The sequence below is a fragment of the Nannobrachium achirus genome, assembly GCF_963921795.1.
Source record: "Nannobrachium achirus genome assembly, chromosome: 8".
NCBI lineage: Eukaryota > Metazoa > Chordata > Actinopteri > Myctophiformes > Myctophidae > Nannobrachium > Nannobrachium achirus.
In genome coordinates, this window is record NC_137817.1 from 45635456 (window position 1) to 45655604 (window position 20149).

The window sequence follows — 20149 nt, forward strand, 5'->3', positions numbered from 1 at the left end:
GATTGGATGACGTAATTATAAACGTACAATACAGATGTAATGATTAACAGGGTTGACGAAGAAAAAAACTCAGGGCTCGTCCGGGATTTGAACCCGGGACCTCTCGCACCCTAAGCGAGAATCATACCCCTAGACCAACGAGCCGTATTGCTAAAGAGCAAAAATTGCAAAGAAATATATTTAACATCCAATATAATATGCATGGAGACACCTTTTCTTCAGCGAGTTTCTATCTATACCCATTTCGTTTTATTTTTCTATGTTTTTCCCCTTAAACAGCTGATCCTCTTTTCTCTTATTCTACATTAACAAACCTTACATGGTCGTTGTAAAACATAAATAAATAAAGCTACGGTATGCAACTTTACTTTTTCTTCTCATTATAGAAAAAAACTAAAAACAAAACAGGATCTATTGATACTACTCACACATTTGCTTAAGATTGAGAAGCATTGAAGCTACGGGTCACGGATGTCAGCATCTAGAGCTAGCAAGAAAAGTCAGACTTCATGCAGGCTATAAACTTCAAAGTAAAACGCACGTTGGAAGCTGACTGAGAGGGCTGGAAGACGGTAAAATCTTTATTTTGAAATCATATCATGTATGTCCGGTGGAACTGCAGTTGATTTCAGTTCATTCACAAACTGGCGCTAACAGGAAGGAACAGTAGCTGTACGACGCGTCGCCATGGAGACGGGTCGGTGACGGTGCAGGGGGAAACGGTAGCTGTGAGTGTTTTAGACAAATTCAACTGTTATAAGAATAACATATCTATTTAACAAATACAACAGTACAAACTATTTAAAACATGAGAATCTCGCAGGAATGCTGCGCTCTGGTTTTGTTTTGTTGTCTGCCTGTGACTATATGGGAGAAAAAGAATGGGCAAAATGCTGTGATTTGATGTCCTAAAAAAAAGTCAGTTGTTGTTCATGTAGCCTATCATACAGCCAGGCAGCCACCACAACAAAACATGTACTGAAAACATAATGTTATTTGGCACAGCATTATTATTATTTCTTTTAGCTCTTAATTAACTTGGTCTTGGATGTAAAAAAGAATAATGATACAAAATATAGAAATAAAGAAATGTAAATACAATTTGACACAGAGGCACCTGCACCACAATGTCCCAGTCAGTCAGTGCTGGGTCCACCACCATGTCCCAGTCAGTCAGTGTAGGGGCCACCACAGCCCCAGAAGCTTTATCCTCCCTACACCAGCGGCTCCTGGTGTCTGAGGAGCAGGCTGAAGCTCTTGTCCGGGACATGGGGTCACTTGGAGTCTCCAGAGAACATTTCCCATTACCTGTTGAGAGCCAGACCTCCTTCCAAAGACCTGTAAGTCCCTTGAAGAAAAGTGATGGAAAGTAACTACTGTAAATCTTTTTTGGTATTTGTCCTTTACTTGAGTAGGCCTAGCCTACTTCCAATTTCCAATATTTTTACTTCTACTCCACTACATCTCAGAGGCAAATATTAGCCTACTTTTACTCCACTGCAATCATCTGAAAACTAGTTACTTTGTAGATTTTGATTATTATTACAACAATACAGTTAACACTACAGCCCTACATTTTGGCCATTTGAAAATAGACGATCTACTAGCTCGATCTGCTGTTGTCAAAAGATTTCAATACATTTTGAAAACTTGAAATGGGACCTTTTACTTTTACTCAAATAAATTCTGAATTCCGGGCTTTTACTTATTTAACAGAGTATTGCAGTAGGCTATTGATACTTTTACTTGAGTAAAACATTTGAGTATAATTTTTCCACCACTGCTTGAAGATGCATGGATGGTCAGGGCAGGGAGACCCTGGGGACCAAGGCACTGTGTGGCGACAGTGGGATTCTCTGGTGAGCCGAGTGTGTCACCTGGAGAGCCTTTTGCAGACCCTCAAACTGGCCACCTTCCGCCTGGAGACAGAGAGAGAGCTGGATCCTTCTCACCCAGGTAATGCATGGCTGCATGTTTGACCTGAAAATATACCTAAAAATGACTTCTAAATCCTAATGGTTTTTGGAAATAACACATATTTCTTTATCTGTGGTGCTCACAGGTTTTTAATATCAAGGATGTCCCTAGAATTATATGTATTTGAAGCAAAGATTTTTAGTTAAAAATATTCACTTTAAAAGAATATATTCAAAGGTTTGCACAATTTAAAAGATAGCAGATCTACAAGCTCATAGCGCGGCACTCTGTACCACGCTTTGAGCTTGTCTATCTGCTATTTTTGGTCAAATAGCCAAAGTATGAAAAATAATGGTCGTTCCCGGTCTTAATGGGTCCTGAGTCCCATTCTAAAAAAAAAAGAAAAAGTATTTTAAGTATTCTAAATCCTAACAGTTTTCTGAAAAACATAGGTTTCTATATCAGTCATGCTCAAACCTTTTCATGTCAAGGACCCCCAAAATGCTATGTAGCTATTTGGCCACAGACTCCATCTCAAAATATTTTGTTCAAGGGATCTAGAAGCAAAGATGTGAGTTCAAGATTTGTATATTCAAAGCTTTGCACAAATCTTCAGATCAAAATAAATAAATAGCAGGTCTACCAGCTTGTGTGGCGCGAGCTGATATATTAGCTGTTGTTAGCCAACACTAAAATCTAAAATTTTAATGGGAAGATTTTAATGGGTCAAGCAGAGGCAACTTTTTTGAAAAGGAGTTCTTATTATTATTATATTTTCATTAAAAGGGGTCCGTCACGATATGAGGGCGAGGAGGTTCTAAGATTTTGTTCTGTAAAAAAAGCTTTACACCAGAAGGCACTTAACAAAATTAATGATGATTGACTATAATATGAATGTTTGCTCAGAAAGTCTCAGATTGAAACCATTCACATTGTTGTCAAAAGAGAGGAATTAACTCTCTGGGGAATTGTTTTTATTTTCTATTTTTTATTTTAATAAATCTGTCCCAGCATGCGTCTACAGTAACTCCACATGCTACGTCCCTAATGGCATATTTTCTTGGACAGCTCGTCTGAAGGAGCAGCTGGCAGCACTCCAACAGGAGAATGCGAAGGACCAGCAGGCCTCCAGGAGGGAGGTGATGAGGCTACGGGACCAGGCCCGCCAGGCCTGTGAGGAGAGAGATGAGGCTCGCTCAGAGGTGCAGAGGCTTAGCCAGGCCCTGGAGATGGCTACAGCTACCAAGGTACACTGTACACTTATTAACCTGACGCTTCACCTGGTATATGACAAAGGATTACGTTGCACTACCAACACATTTTGTAGATACTAGCTTTGTTTGTTTCTTTGTTTCTTTCTTTCTAAAACTCCCTAATCACAAACTTGACTTTATTTGTGTACTGCAGAGTGTTTAATTCTCACAGTATCAGGCATGGGCTGCACCACACACAAGCCACTCGTCTGTGAGGGTTAAACGTGGTGGGCCACACATTTTGCTGATTTCATATCAACACATACGATGAACAGAACAAAATAACATCAGTCATACAGCACATATCCATGACACATCAATGATCTGCATTAGAGAACAACACCCCTGTCACAGCAAGCCAACAATATCAAAACTCCAGCAGACCTCATGTATCCTCAATCAGAGATGGATTTAAATTCCGGACAAATTGAGGCTCACCGCTCACTGCAGTCTTGCAATAAGAATTTGCTGTGGTTGTTGGCATCGTCAACAAAAGCAACTTTGCAGGTGAATGGACCAACTTTTGACCAATCAGAGAAGCAATCCATCATGACATATCTTGCAGAGTCTGTTAGTAAATCAAATGAGCCAAACCTAGTCAGAAGAGTGACAACATCTTCTCCCTCGACAAAGGCCTTCAATCAATTTAATCAAACTAATTGAATCAAACTAATTATGTATCAGGATCAATGCTAACCTCTTCAAGCGCAGCTATTGTTGTTTACAATACAGAGCTTCTCAATTCATCACCGATATCCTCCCCATAGTTTGCTGATTGGTCTGGCTCCCAGCTGTCAGGTTCGATCGATTCTCAGTGGATGTTTTACAGACAACAACAACAAAAAGAAAAAAAAGAAGAAGAAAAGAAATGAAAGTCTTGCAAAACTGAGCTTGTGAGATTTAAGCTGGCATTGCAAGTCTATAAAACCTGTGGCGCCAGGACCTGTAATGTTGACATTAGTCAAAACATAACATACATGCTGATTTTGGTTTTCACTTTCATTGTAATGGTAAAGTAGTCGTGAACATATTAATTGTGTCAATCATGATCATTTAGATTTGGTTACAGATGGATACAGCTTTGGCCGCTGAAGAGCTGAAAATAATTAATGAGCAGATGAGTGCGAAACTATCTGAGGTGATTATATCTATCCATACATACATCCATCCACCCATCCATCATCTTCATGATTCAGGTCCTTTGCTCCACTGCATATCTTTATTCAGTTCTCCACTGATGATGACGATGAACATAATGATTGATTGTCTTTATTAAGTCGTTTCCTTATTTGGTCAGATGGAACAGCAGATGATCCAGGATTCGGCCATTTCCTTTGAGGCCATGAAATCTCACAGTGAGCTTCTGCAGCAGCTTGAGGACATGCAGAGAGTGGTGGAGATGGAAAGGAGACAGGTACATTCTGGAAACAAAACTAACTGTACTGTTGGGTCAAGTTATAAATGAATGCCTTTGCTATGTTGTGCACAGGGCCCATTTTCACTTTAATTTGTCCATGATTCCTACAGTAATCTCCATATAGCCTATGGGAATAAAAGGGACAAGCACCGACAAATACAGAGATCTCCATATATGGCCATAAAAGGGTCAATGACAGACAGACACCCAGATCTCCATTAGCAGAGATCTCCATTAATGGAGATCTCTGTATTTGTCAGTCCTTGTCCCTTTTATTCCCATATATGGAGACCCCTGGTGTCATCAGTAAATGGCCAATTGCCTATATATAAGCATATACTGATGACAACAGGAAACTCCATAGAGATCTCCATTTATGGCCATTAAAGGGACAAGGACCGTCAGACACACAGATCTCCATATATGGCTACCGGTATATCAGTCACATCACCATATATACGTGGCACAATGTCTATATGTGAGCGGTGCACAAACCTCTAGTTAGGTGGGACACATCACCCTCCGGTGGACAGATTTGCGGACAGAGTGACATACACAGACAGCAGTGGTGGAAAGAGTACTCACATGTTTCAAAAAGTATCAATACTGCAATGTAGAAATACTCTGTTACAAGTAGCAGTCCAGAATTCAACTTTTACTTGAGTAAAAGTAAAAAAAAAAAAAAGTATTGGTATCAAAATGTACTTAAAGTGAAAAAGTAGAATGTCCCATTTAAAGTTGTCGAATGTATGAAAATATTTTGAGAATAGCCGATTTACAAGCGATGCGATGCATGTGAGCTTGTAGATCTGCTATTTTCAAAAGTCAAAATCTCAAAAAGTCAAAAGTGGTTAAAGGGACTACACCATGCTTTTAAAACTCTATTTTTTGAATAAATATATGCTCAAAATTGAGTCTTAGACAGGTCTTAACCCTCAACAAACACTCTGACCATTCCTTTTGTTTCTACTAGCTGTGCTATAATTAGGCTCTGCAGCTGCAATACCAAAACGGCCTTTGTTTGCTCAGGGGCGCATCTAGTGGGGTTTTTCCACCCCTCCCCCCTCCCCTCCTCTCCACTCCTCCAACGTTGACAACACATAATGTTAATATTGGGCCAATACAAAAATAGGATAATGTTGCAGCTCTGATTATAGCCTACTGTAGGCCTATGTTGTATGATATAAGCCTACTGTCAAATGACACAGGGTGACCGTTGCTAGACCAGACATTAGAGAACGTTAATCTACATTAGACAATCAACCCCACCCGCATTGTATTTATGTATAATGTATAAAAATCTATGAAATATAACAGCCCATAAACCATAAAACTGTCTCCGCGACTCACAAATGGGTCTGGGTCCCGACCCAGTGTTTGGGAAACAGAGAGAAGCATCCATTTCATATAATAGTAAAGTACGTTCAGAATCGGCGATCGCTGTTTGGGGACAGTGGGGGGAGAGGCGGGGTGTTTTAGCGAAGGGAAGACCGGGGGTGTGTGTGCCCTCTGTTGCCGGCCAGCTCCCTCTATAGCCTGGCCACCTGGCCACCGCGGCGAGCTCCCACCCGGCCACTGCGGCTCGCTCCGCGGCGAGCTCCCACCCGGCCACCGCGGCCGGCCACCGCGGCTCGCTCCGCGGCCAGCTCCCACCCGGCCACCGCGGCGAGCTCCGCGGCGAGCTCCCACCCGGCCACCGCGGCGAGCTCCGCGGCGAGCTCCCACCCGGCCACCGCGGCTCGCTCCGCGGCGAGCACCCACCCGGCCACCGCGGCTCACTCCGCGGCCAGCTCCCACCCGGCCACCGCGGCTCGCTCCGTCACTGGATTGAAAATTTAGGCCCAGGCTTCAGAAGGCCTCGGATCATTAAAAATTGTCTTTTGTTTCCTTGTTAGAAGGGACGAAGCTTGGGTCCTCGCAGTCTATAACGTCACATATATAGTGCAATCCAGGAACGTTAAGACTTCTCCTTGGACATGTTGATATCAAAAATGTTGATAGAATAAAAGAAGGAAATGACTCTGTCTACTATACAGGGAGGCAGAGTGAGAGCACTGAGTGAGCAGCCCCAGAAGTAAGCCAGCTGCAGATGGAGGTGGAGGCTAAGCAAATTAGAAACAAATGAGGGGCTGGGTTTACAACAGTAGCTCTGGTTTTTACCCGAAGGGCGGGGGGGGGGAATCCGTGTGACGTCACACGGATCAACTCTCAGAACAGCACTGTTCTGAGAACCCGTGGAAAGCTTTTCAACTCTGCCTTCCCAAAAACAGAGAAAGACACAATGGTCAGAAATAGGACTTTGTGAGGATAGAAGGTGCCAGTGGGACCCCAAAAAAAGGTTTTAAAATAGAAAAAGTGAAAATTCATGGTGTAGGTCCTTTAATATGGAACATGCAAACAATGACTTTCTGGCCTTGACAGCCCATACATCCAAACAGAAAACTCCTATTTGATTGCATTAAACAACGTTAAACTCACTTTACCACTGACTTTGCCACTCGATTTGCCACTCGATTTGTCATTCACTTTATGCATGCGCATACCCTCTATATTTGGATCTGAGATGTAGTGGAGTAGAAGTAAGAGTATTGGAAATTGGAAATAACTCGAGTAAAGTACAAATACAGTAATGGCTGGACTATAAGCCGCACCTGAATATAAGCCGCACCAGCTAAATTTAGAACAAAAAACAAATGTTTACATATATAAGCCGCAGGTGTCCTTCCTGCTTCCCGCTAGAGCTCCCCTGGAGGCCATTAGCTGTACAAATCTATATATAAATCCTTGTTAAAGACCATTGTAAAACTAACTAACTGGCCGTTTGCTGTAAAAATCTCTATATAAGCCTGTATAAGCTGTATAAGCCACAGGGTTCAAAACATGGGAAAAAAGCCGCGGCTTATAGTCCGGCAATTACGGTACCTCAAAACTGTACTGTATAAGTGCAGTAGCCTACTTAGTAAATGTACTTAATGGCTGCTCCAGCCATGTACTTTACACCACTGGATAACAATGATACCGTGTTCTGTGACATGATGATCCTCTGTGCTGGTGGATATTGGCAGACCCAGCTGGTGCAAGCAGACTGCCAGGCTCTGCGCGCGGAGGGCCAGGTCAGCAGGCGGAGCCTCCAGGAAGCGCAGGACAAAGCCGGGAGGCTGCAGGAGCACTGCCAGTGGCTCCGAGAGCAGACAGGTGAGAGGCAGCAGGGACGTGCAGAGAATGTTAGAGAGGCAGGGGCTGACATTTCTATAAGGGCCTTTTGGTGAAAACATCGGAAATAGCTGACCTCCAAGCTTCACAACGCATCGCAGTGCGACGCGTAGTGAGCTTGGAGGTCGGCTATTGTCGGTGCTTGGCTAAACTAAAGTATAACCAAGTCAATACTGGAGATGTGGCGTAAGGGATGGATTTCTACACAGAGAGGGCAATTCTTTCAACATAAGATGCTGCATTCAAGTTCAGGAGAGTCTGGACAAGGAAATGCTCTTGGATGCTGCCTTCAGGTATGGCATGGAAAGAGGGCATTTGCATTTCTTTCACCATAGTAAAAACTGCATTCATGGTCCGGAGACTAGGGCACTTTTTACAGACAGATAAAAGGGCAGGGGCTCAAGCCCCCTTTGATGTCTATGTGTGGACGTGCCTGAGAGGCAGCATGGGTGGGCATATGGAGTTCTCTTCATCTCGGTGTACATACGGTAAATTCAGATGCTGGGTTGCAATTCTTTTCTTCTGTTTTGTTGCTTTCCACAGATGTGAAGGAATTGCTGGTTTCTGAGCTGAAGGTGAGGTCAAGAAAAAGAGATGGCAAAAAGGACTACAGAAAGAAAAGAATGGAAGTACTTTCAAACAATTAATTAAGTTCAGGAGCACAATGGCACAATTAAGTATTTTATTGGCGCAGTCTTCATCGGTCATCCAGTAGTGTCTGAGTACAGACGGAAAAATATAGGTGGAACAAAAGCTGTCGCTTATAATGAGGTTAAATACTGCTACATTAATTTACAGCTCTCATGCAGATTCGACAAGTTCTTTATAATAGCTAGGGTTTCCATGACTACCAACTTATACATGGACACAAAGTGCAATATGAGAGAGCCTTGTACTGTAATTGGCAAACTGTAATTTAGTGTGTGTGTGTGTGTGTGTGTGTGTGTGTGTGTGTGTGTGTGTGTGTGTGTGTGTGTGTGTGTGTGTGTGTGTGTGTGTGTGTGTGTGTGTGTGGTGTTCAGAGTGTGCGTTTGGCCCTTCAGAAACAGCAGAAGGAGAACAGTAAGCTACTGAAAGATGGTGCTGAGCGGAGAGCTGCTGAAGACAAAGTGCAGGTCACTGTTCTTATTTCACCTTGAGTCAGGAAATTCATCTTTTTGCCAGCAAAGTGTTTTGTTAACCTTTTGACTGATGTTATCCAGGTTGTAAGGCCAGATACCCTGGACAATATAATGTCCAATCAGACAGGATTGGTCATTCTTCACTTGACACCAAAATATATAATACTAGTAAGACGCTGCAGGGCGACTGGCCAGAGATGTATATCGGAGGCCCCTGGTACCCATACATGGAGATCCCTGTCTGTAGAACCACAGATATGGGCTGTCTTGGCCATATATGGATTCTGTTAGTGTGGTATGTGGCCGATGTGGCCTCCATTCCCATATGAAGTCTAGATATGGGCTTAATACTGATGACATCAGGGAACTCAAAATATGGGCATAAAAGGGATTCTGTTAGTGTGACATCACAGTGAAGCCAGAGCGTGATGTCAGAGCTTGTTCTTAATATTTCCATCATCAACCTTGCCATAAGGGACCCATCACTTCCAGTCACATCTAACTCCTGTTGTCTTGTTTTTCCTCTCAGCATTTCCTGCATTAAAAAAGGCCTGATGTGTTTTCTTTCCTTTTTTACACAGGCCCTTAATAATCAGTTGGAAAGGCAGTGTTCTGAGCTGAGCTGTGCCCTGTGCTCGCTGACTGTGGAGAACGCAAAGCAACAGACGGAACACCAGGCCAGTTTGAAGGTATACAGAAACGTTGCACACACAAATGCATGTACGGTTACAAGCCTGATGAGACAGGCTGAAACAGCACAATAATTAACCACATGAACCAGTAGCATCCCTACTGCATGTCATAATAATAGGTGAACATTTTGGCAAAATAGGCAACAATGTGCCAAAATAGCCAATCTACAAGCTCATAACATGCAGTGCCTGTTATCTGAGTCATCTATGACCCACTAACAAGTGCACGCACACGCACGCACAAAACAGCCGTGGGTTTCATAGGGGTGGGTAGTCGATCTGAGTTTCTCCTGTGTTTTGATTATGAGTCAGGTTAGTGATTTCTACTCAGTTCAGGTTCTTATTATTAGGTTTCTTCAGGTTCTTATGTTAAGTTTCTTTGGTTTAGAACCGAGACCGATTCAAAGAAATGCCTACTAAATCAATCAAGTTTACAGAAAAAAAAAAAACTTTTTTTTTCTTAAAAAATTACAAAACAATTATGTTGCTATGTCCCATCCTGAAGGGTAAAAACACAAAAAGGGGTTCCCGTCCTTAAAGGAGTAATACAGACCAAAATAAGACCCCCTCTGAATGAGAATGTTTCCACAGAAGTTCTTACCTGGTTCGGTTGATATGTCTCATTTCTGCCCCTGTTCTGAGATCTGTAGATTAGTCCCCACTGCTAAAACGGGCGTATCACCTCTATCCAAAAGCGCACATTTCGGCCGCTTCCAAAAAAAAAAAATCTTTTATGAATCGTCCAGACATGCTTCCTACAGTCACCACACACAGTGTTTTAGCGAGACGCTCTGCGCATTCTATGTAAACAAAGCAATGAGCACGGCCACTTCCTGCCTCGCTCCAAGGAAGATCAAAGAAGGAACGGACACCAACGTCATTTTCGTCATTTCAGGCTCCATGGGACGCCGCCATGACACTTTGGCCACCCAAAATTAACATTAGCGTCTATGAGCACTTCGTCACTTCCGCCACCCAAAAGTGGCCACCCGGCGTGCCAACTTCCGGGTGTTGTCTGTTCCTTGTAGATATTCCTTGCCTCGCTCCAAGAGCTAGAGCGGAATCTTGCGAGAATCTCGCGAGAGCTCGAGGCAGCATTGCTTTCAGCACAGGCTACAACAGCACAGGCTACAACAGCGTGTCTGGTATGTCTAGGAAGCATGTCTGGACGATTCATTAAAAAAATGTTTTTTTGAAGCGGCCGAAATGGGCGCTTTTGAATAGAGGCGATACGCCCGTTTTAGCAGTGGGGACTATTCTACAGATCTCAGAACAGGGGCAGAAATGAGACATATCAACCAAACCAGGTAAGAACGTCTGTGGAAACATTCTCATTCAGGGGGGGTCCTATTTTGGTCTGTATTACTCCTTTAATGGGTTAATGGTTTTGATGTAACGTCCACCCTGAAGTTACTGGCTAATTAATAATAATAAAAAGGCTGCAAACCCTTGCTACCGGTGGTTCCTGGGAGCTGGAAAGAGGCGTGTCCCACTTGTTGTGTCTCAACCCTTAAGGTTCCCCTAGGCCAGGGCGTAACAGTGACCCTGCACATGTGTGCGTCTTCCAGGCCGAGAGGAACCGCGTGATCAGAAGTCTCCAGGAACACGATGTGCTTCTGGAGGCCGCCAGACAAAGCGTCCAAGCCGAGCTGCAGGGGGCGCTGTCGGAAAAGGCTGGCCTGCAGACGGAGCTGTGAGTAACTGTGCCTCCAGGAATGTCTTTATTAACACCAGGCTGAATCCATTTCCATCCAAATCGCAGACCTCTGAACCAATGTGAAAAACAGGCGGAAAGAATGAATTATGTTTTGACATCATTTGCATATTCTCTGATTACATTACATGCACTGATTACCCAGTGATGAATGCAACTGGAAGCATTTTAATTTCAAATTATTAGACAGTACTGTACATAATAGACTCGTCCTCATCATAATTCACAAATTACCCACTTTAATTCTTGGCAAATTATTTTATGGGTCGTTATCAGCCCGAGGTTGCAGCTTGATTCAGCTTTAGCTCCTATCAAAGAAATTATCATATCAATTATGGAGAGCAACAATGACTGTTTAACTGTAACAGCCAATGGTATTTAATACAAAATATACATTATTTAGTCAAAGAAATTATCATATAATATTTGGAGAGCAACAATGACTGTTTAACGTAACAGCCAAAGGTGGTTAATAAAAACATAATACATCTATTTATATATTTAAAGTAGAACTGTATACTTTGCCATTAGAGAATAGAGATTGGCCGATGCCAGATCTTATATTCCGATGCTGCAACATCTTGTGTTCTTGTAGATTGGCTATTTTCGTTAAAACGTTTTCTAAATCATACAGTTTCTGCCTATAATGACATGCCCACAATAGGGACACCAGGTTGAAAGGTGTTTAAAATCGAGACACATCAGCTGCATGATTGCAGATACCGATGTCGTGCATCCAAAAAAGTCAAACAATTGCCGATGGGGCTGTTAAGTCTGACATCATTTTGTAGGCAGAGGAGAACTTTTGGCCCCAAAAAAAGCTAATCTTTTTACAATTTTTACTATTTACTAATTTTCTTCTCTTTGTTGTTGAAAGGAAAGTGGTAAAATTATACTTTAGTCGTTATTTTTGTCTCGGATCTGTTGAAATAGCGAGGGACAGATATTGACAATAAATCTCCTTGGAGGTCTGACTACAAAATGATGTCACGGCTTAAAAGCCCCATAGAATGGCCAAACCAACATATGGATCTGGGTTCTATTCATTCACCATTCAGTCAATGCGCTCATGGTGTTTAAGAAGGTACCCTGCGTTAGTCGTCGTGACCGTCTGTCCCTCAGGGAAACACTAAAGGCTGACAAAGCCCAGCTGCTGCAGCGCTCCTCTGTTGCCCAGCAGACAGCCGCCACTCAGAGGGAGCTGTTGGAGCTTACCATTAGCAGGCTGCGGGGGGAGCTGAGCGCGGCCCAGAAAGAGCAAGGCGTGCTGAGGAAAGACCTGGACGGCTCACAGAACGAGGTGCGACCTCTACTAAAAGATTAAAATCACACCCAGTGTGAAGTGAGTGGTGCTATTTATGAGTTAATTGTGGGCTCGCTTTAGCGAGCACACTTAGTTGTCCCATGACACTTTTTTGGCACCCTATTTCTTTGACATTTATGTGTGCTTGTATTTTTCTCATTGGGAAATGAATTATGTCTTACTATGTATATTACTGCTTCAAGCTGCTTGTAATATAAATAGTAGCAATACCACAAAGTTCTGCATGAGTTCAATTAACCTTTTCTTGTAACATGTGATTGACAGCGGGAGGCTGGATGTCTGAGCTCAGCCTTAGAGCGGCAGGAAGGGGAGAACAGGAGGCTTATTGGAAAGATGGCAGCCATGGAACAGCAACAGGTGAGAGTCTCTGTGACAAAACTGTTGCTTAACTCATTGACTGCCATGAAAAAGAGCATTGTTCACATACCTCTGAAAAATCGCTGAATATGCTGTGTCGCTCGGATCCACGCACTCAAAAGCATTTAAAAGACAGTCTCCTAGAATCCGAAAATAATACCTGTCCACTCGCGACGATCCACTTCGAAGACATAGGCCTAGGCTTCCACATCGAGCTTGCGCCCAGCCCCTATCCCATACACATTTATGATAATGGCTTATTTTTCTTTTAATTCCTAAACAAGAAATGACACAGTCCTTTTATACCAGCTTGCGCCTTGTGGACTATAGTCTTTGTGGAGCAGTTTAGTGTTTAGCCTTGTGGAGCAGCCAGTTTCACTGGGAACTGAATTCCGTCTTACCAGTGGTGCCAGGTGTAGTTTTCCGGTATTTCAGTCCTGCTTCAGGCTTGTCTAGCACAAAGCTTGTTTCCAGCCAAAGTTTGTATTTCTGTCCCCCTTTACCCGCATGTCTACGGTATCAATCTTGCCAAATGTTCCATTCACAAGTCCATCCTCCATATCTGTGTTCCTGGTGATCATGACAACTTGCAATTCGTCAAGAAGATCCTTATCCAGTCCTGTACAGGTTATTTTCAGTGGAGTCATGTGGTGATTCATGTCATCTTTCCTGTAGTTGATGTGGGAGTGGAGCTCAGACAAAGAAGGTGTTGTGTTCATTAAGATCTTTGTTGTTTGAGAAGATGTGCACAACATCCTTAGGACAATGGTGACACTCAGTCACTCTCTCACCAAGGAGTGCTTACTGCTTTGCCTGCATCACTCAGCGGATCCTTCTTTTCCCTGACTGTCAAGCTATTCAGAAGTTCTGCATAGGGAACTTTCTGTCGCACGATCTCCGTTAACGTGACCCTCTGAAAGTGTTTGTGCAGAAGATCTGGTGTGCCTTCCTCTTGGACAGAGCGGTTTCCCTTTTGCCGTTGGAGGGAGCTGGTAAAAGTCACCTACTGCAAGTACCGACATGCCACCGAATGGCTTCTTGCTGCCTTTGTTCTCTTGCAGTCTCCAGTGGATGTAGACAAACATGGGCTTTGAAATCATTGACATCAGTGACGATGACCGCCGCATATCCCAGCTTTGCTAATCAGATTTGAACTAAATTCCTCATTCTTGTTACTCCAATCTGGATATGAAATCAGATTTGGGCTGCCAGTCTGAACAGTAAGCATATTGTAGGTGATTAGGTTGACCAAACAAGCTTCATTTCAATGGTGTCAGGCTGATACAAGTTCTATTCACACACTTCTATATCGTCGACTCGTCGCTGTCTTGCAGAAACTGCATACTCTGTTTTTACAATAGTAATAACCTACTGTGAGTGCAGAAAGCAAACGCAGCACAATTATCTGATCTACAAGCTCATTTGTGAGCTTGTAGATGTTCTATATAAATAAATACATACAATAAATAAATAGGAAAGTGGTCAAGTGTGTCTGTGGGTTTTAATAAATATTTAACCAATAAACCGGTAAAGTATTAACAGGAGTTGGTGACTAAACTATTGGATCCATTTGGGACACAGGTTATTTTTGTATTATTAGTGGCCAAGGCCACGAAGTGGCAAATGGCCACTTATTGATATTGGACTTTCTCATTATTCTTCCGCCACTTTTTCTCTAGCGGCTAGACCGTGCAGTCGCTTTTTACGAAACTCGGCAGTATGGCAGAGGACTATGCCAAACGGCTAAAACGCGAAGCTCGCAACAATCGGCCAAAGGGTGGCGCTGTAGGAAGCCTTTGAAAAATGCCAACTTTGAACTGGTGTAGCTCATGCCCTGTTTCAGGTACAGCAATGAAACCTGTATACACTTATGCGTCTCCTCATGCCGAACAACTTTTACGCTCTGACTTTTGACCTCTGACCTTTACTTCTCCCACAATTTTGAATTATATGAAAAACAGTCTAAATCTATCTCCTCCTGGGATTTTTGCGTAACGTGCGCGAAACTTTTTTTTACATGAACTTTGGACCAATACGGTCATCGCACAGCGGCCGGATTTTCTTTAAAGCGAAACATTATTTTTTAATAATTCACTGTATAATGCAGTTTTATGCAAATTATTCTTCTGTCTCTAAATCATACATGCAAAGTGACACGTTCATGGCATTTGGCAAATATGTAGAGGGTTAGTCCAAATATCACTGAAAGCAATCTTACTCCAATTGGCCAAAGGGGGGCGCTATACGAAGCGTTTGAAAACTCAAACTTTAAAGGGGCATAAGTCATGCCTCGTTTCGTTTGAAGACATGCAACTTGCTTACACGCGTGCCTTGACTCAAGCGGAAGACATCTGTGTCTTTGTTAAGTAAGCTCCGCCCTTAGATTTTCCGCCATTTTGAGCAGTTTGTAAAACACTTAAACCCGCTTTTATTCCGGAACTTTCGCGTCACGTGCACAGAACTTTTTTTACATGAACTTTGGACCAATATCTAAAGATCTGTCAGATCGGATTTTTTAAACATTGAAACATGCTTTTTTAATAATTCAATCAACATTGCAAGTTTTATGCAAATTATTCTTCTGCCTCTAAAACATACATGCAAAGTAACATTTTCATGATGAACTACTGTAGAGGGTAAGTCCAAATATCACTGAAACCAAAAAGAATCATATTTGAACTGGGGACCCCCCACCCTGACGTGAGTAGGGTTTTCCCATGATCTGGGCCTTAGGCTAGATGCAGAATAGAGCTGGGACGTTCGCGAACGAATCAAATCTTTTGAATGGCTCTTTGAAGTGAACGTTGGGATCCGGTTCGCGCAGTAGAGAGCCGTTCATTTGGGGGGGAGACCCCCTCCCCCCAATTCAACATCTCCTTGCTACTCCACTGAGTACTGACTGAGTACAGTGAGTGAGAGAGAGAGAACAAGTGGAGGAGCGAGTTCATTGTTGCCTGCTTGTTTTTTTTGGTGTTTTATGAATAACAAAAGTCAAGGTAGCTTAATTTACACACACATTTTATGAAAAGGGTAAATACTAAATTGTGATCTCAACTGTCAGCAGAGGAATGTGGTGCCACCTTGTGGATTCATGTTTAAACAAATTCTTCTTAAAAATATATAAATATACAAGGAGCCAAATGAGCCAGTCTTTTGAACGGCTCTTTTTAGTGAGCCAGATCGATGGTACTGTCTCACTTCAAAGAGCCATAAATCCCACCTCTAATGCAGAATGGTTAAGCACAGGTGTGTGTGTGTGTGTGTGTGTGTGTGTGTGTGTGTGTGTGTGTGTGCGTGCGTGCTCAGTGTGTTTGGAAGCATGGTTGATGCTGCTGGCAAATTATTCTTCTGCCTCTAAAACATACATTCAAAGTCACATTTTAATCACACTTTGCAATAATGTAGGTTAGTGCACTGTGCACTTGTGCACTTGTAACCCACGGTTCAGCGGGAATTACAGTCATTTTATTTTATTTTTCAAATGGAATATATTCTTATTTTTCACATGCAATGTTTTGACCACGGTCCCTGAGTCACAGCTGCCGAGCATTCGTAATCACCACACCCTGTATAAAGCCAGTCTTTCTTCAGTTTGTTCAGTAACCTCATTGGAGCTGCTGCAGGTTTGTACACATTTCATTTCAAGACTATTCCAATTTCTAACAGCATTACTCCATTTATATTTAACCCACACTATATTGCTTTTAGATCCACCTGACCAACTCTGATATTTATTGACACCGAGGCTGCGTGACTAAGATAATTGGTAAGTGAACATGTGGCTCGGAAATGTTTGTTTCTGGTTTTGGGATTGGAATGTAAAAAGATTCATTTCGGGAATGTAATTATTGCTTGTAGATAAGCAGATTTGTCGACTTTATTTTGTTTTAAGCTTGTAGATCGGCTGATTAGTTGATTTTTTTTGTTTTAGTTTTTTTGCCTGTGAACTGAATCTAATGTTTGGTTTTCAGAAAAACTACATGTCCCAGAATGCAGCAGCTAAGATGGTTGCTTGTTGGGCGTCGGCCAACTGAATCCATCTGAACTGTTTGAGCAAAACACTGCTGAGTTGAGGAGGCTGTGTGCTGCTCTGTTAACCGGTAAGACTGTTTGCTTGTGTTTTGTATGGTCTCTTTTACCGTTTTACTGTGTTATTTTGGTTCTATGGTTTACAGTGAGAATGTGTTTTATATTGTCAGGAGTGTTTAGTTGTGGATGATTGCCTGTGTCCACTATTGTTTGGGGTGTGGCCTCATCTCTTTCTTTAATGTAAGCATTTAACTAAAGAGATGTGAGTATTATTGCGACTGTTAGGTCGCAGTTACTATCGAAACCTCCACCGGCTGTCACTCTGTCCGTGTGACATCATACTTTTGCCCTATTCATATCTCCGCTACCATTGCCCCTATCCATGCCAAACTTTGCACACACTCCTTGGCTGCCTGATTTCTCATATGTCCCTCCAGCGCCACCATGAGGCCGATTCTTGCAAAACATTTTTCAACACTGCTCCTACAGATTTTGGCCTAAAATCACGCAAATTGGATGGCAAATCACAACCTCCAAATCAGCAGATCTGTTGACTTTATTTTGTTTTAACCCTGTAGATCAGATGATTAGTTGATTTTTCTTATTTTTTTATCCAGGCCCTGTTTTTTGCATGTGAACTGAATCTAACTGATGGCTTTGTTTGGTTTTCAGAAAAACTACATTTCCCAGAATGCAGCAGCTAAGATGGCTGCTTGTTGCAATCAGTTTGATTTGTCAGCACCTGGCCGCAACACAGCTTCTCCGAGTCAGGCAATCCAAATGTTTTTGCTCTTAACCACCGAGCTCTTCTTCACTGTGTAGCTGGCTCTCGAAGGGAGCAGTAAGCAAAACTCCACTATGTTCTCCTCTGTCGCACATTTGCTCTGTATTTTGCCACATTGCTAATGGTGGTTCTATCTGTTCCCATTGTAGGCAAATTAGGAGCTGCATCTGAGTCTTGGAAGAGAAATGGCATGTGTTAATGGAAGCAACGGCATACTGTGAAACATATGTTTCGTATGTAACCCCTGTTTGTTAAGTTCTGGAAAGAAGCATATTTTGAGTTAAAAGCCCCGGTTTTGGGAAGAACTTAATTTCATGTTTTAGGGGAACGCCCCATTGAATAAAACAACGCTTATTGCGTTTTCACCTTGAGAACTGTTTCCGTGTGCTGGTTTGGGTTCAGACTTCACAATACTTAATGTTTAAAAACTTTATTTGAAGACGTTTACTACTTGAATTATTTGAAAACATTGTGATTTAACTCTCCCCACGCTTTGAACGTTCACGTTCGCCCCAATTCGCAAGACCTCTCCGCCAATACGGCGCTCGTTCGGTTCGTTCGTCTGATGACTGTAAGCTGATGAGGGGTCGCGCGGCCGTGTACTGTAAACACATTTTCCGCGGTGATGGTGTAAAAAATCCATTATGCGTTAACATCAACGGAGAACAATTCACTTCCTTGTTTATTTCTCTGGCTCTGAGGCGCTGTGGCCAGTGACTGGTCTTCTTCTTCTTCAACACAACAGGCAAATTCACATTCATTCTCGCATGACGCCGCCCTCTGCTGCCTGGCAGACCAAAGTGCACTATTGCACAACCCAAAAAAATTAAAATAAATAAATAAATGTCTGTCTGTCTGTCTGTCTGTCTGTCTGTCTATCTACTATAACGTCGCAAAGGTAAGCCGCTTTTTGATGGCACCAGACCCAATAAATAAATAAATAATCTGGCAGAAGAAGAGTTAAAAGACATGCCTGAAAATGGCTAGGTTGTTAACCCTCTGTTTTGAAGGTTTACAACCTGATGACCAACTCTTCAACAAAGACAACTAATGAAAAAGTTGGAAAATAAAGATATTGAGTTAAAACCTTGAGGAGTTCTTTGGAACTATTTTATGTCTGTTGCATATAGTCTTTTGCATACATGTTGTGTAGAGGTCAATTTGTGCTTTCACCAATAACTATGCCGATTAGTGTAAAATCGGCAGAGTCTCTGTCATTTAATAGCGCCACCAGAAGGCCGAAAACGCATTCTTCGATATTACTCCTTCAGATTTTATCCGATAATCACACAAATGGGCACACAGTATCTCTACAGTGATGTAATCATGACGGATTTGTCCAATATCATATTCTATCTAATTGGCTAACATTGAATTCCAAGGTTTGCAGGATTGCTCCTTTTTGAACAAGATGTCTCAAACGCAGCCTGCTATTTGTGTGAGATTTTGCACGCACATTCCCACTAGGCCAAGGAACAGATGCCACCCTTCTCACATTGGCCTGTTATAGCGCCACCAGCAGGTCAATTTTTGCAAAACCCATTTTTGGAACAAAATGCCTCAAATCCCGCATGCAGCGTCCGATTGCCGTGAAAGGCCAAAGAACACGTGGTACCCTTTTGACTTTGGCCTATTATAGTCACCACTAGGCCAAAAAAAAACACCTGACCTGTCGGAGACCTGTTCGGAAGAACACTGCTTCTAATTTTTCTTTGATTTCTTCTTTGCTTTCCCTTGATGCTTTTTTGCTTTCCTACTTTTTCTACCTTGGCCACTTTATCGCTGCTTGCAGCTTAATTTATTATTATTTTCTGAAAAGTAACAGTTTGGGAGATACACGTTTAGCCACTTAAACCTTTTATAGGTCTACCCTACTTAGTTGTCCAGGGCTCAGTTCTCCTCAAAAATAGACGATCTGCAAGCTCACAATGTGCCAGATTGCGACACATTTGAGAGTTTTTAGGTCGGCTATTTTTGCTGAATGTTCGCCCCCAGAATAGGGATGCAAAGGTTCACATGGTTACATTACTGCTGTTTAATGACACAAAATAAACTCTCCCAGTGAGTAGAGAACACCCTGAGACACTGTCAGACATGCAGCATTTCATGTCACACAGACATGACAGTAAACAGGACACATTGCTGCAACAGCAGGTTTTAGTGGTATCTACAACTTTGTGGAACAGTGAAGGTAGATGTTGTGATTTCAAATGGTATTACCAAGAAAGCATATAAATAGAAACTGTTCGGACAGACGGACAGACAGACAGATATTCCATTAGATATTCTACATAATTACGTCACCACACAATGACATCACAACATTGT

General features: G+C 42.4%; 1 protein-coding gene across 1 annotated transcript in view; it reads left to right on the top strand.

Moving 5' to 3' along the window:
* Positions 1–1160: 1160 nt before the first annotated feature.
* ccdc150 (coiled-coil domain containing 150) overlaps positions 1161–20149 on the top strand; it is a gene marked incomplete at both ends in the record, with an annotated part of 36173 nt that continues 17184 nt past the window's right edge. Inside the window, 12 exons of the mRNA XM_080731919.1 lie at positions 1161–1340; positions 1791–1956; positions 2986–3164; positions 4240–4308; positions 4468–4584; positions 7653–7782; positions 8344–8375; positions 8844–8915; positions 9503–9610; positions 11182–11306; positions 12450–12627; positions 12916–13008. Of these exons, the coding sequence (XP_080588045.1) occupies positions 1161–1340; positions 1791–1956; positions 2986–3164; positions 4240–4308; positions 4468–4584; positions 7653–7782; positions 8344–8375; positions 8844–8915; positions 9503–9610; positions 11182–11306; positions 12450–12627; positions 12916–13008 (1449 nt within the window). The remainder of the gene's footprint in view (positions 1341–1790; positions 1957–2985; positions 3165–4239; positions 4309–4467; positions 4585–7652; positions 7783–8343; positions 8376–8843; positions 8916–9502; positions 9611–11181; positions 11307–12449; positions 12628–12915; positions 13009–20149) is intronic.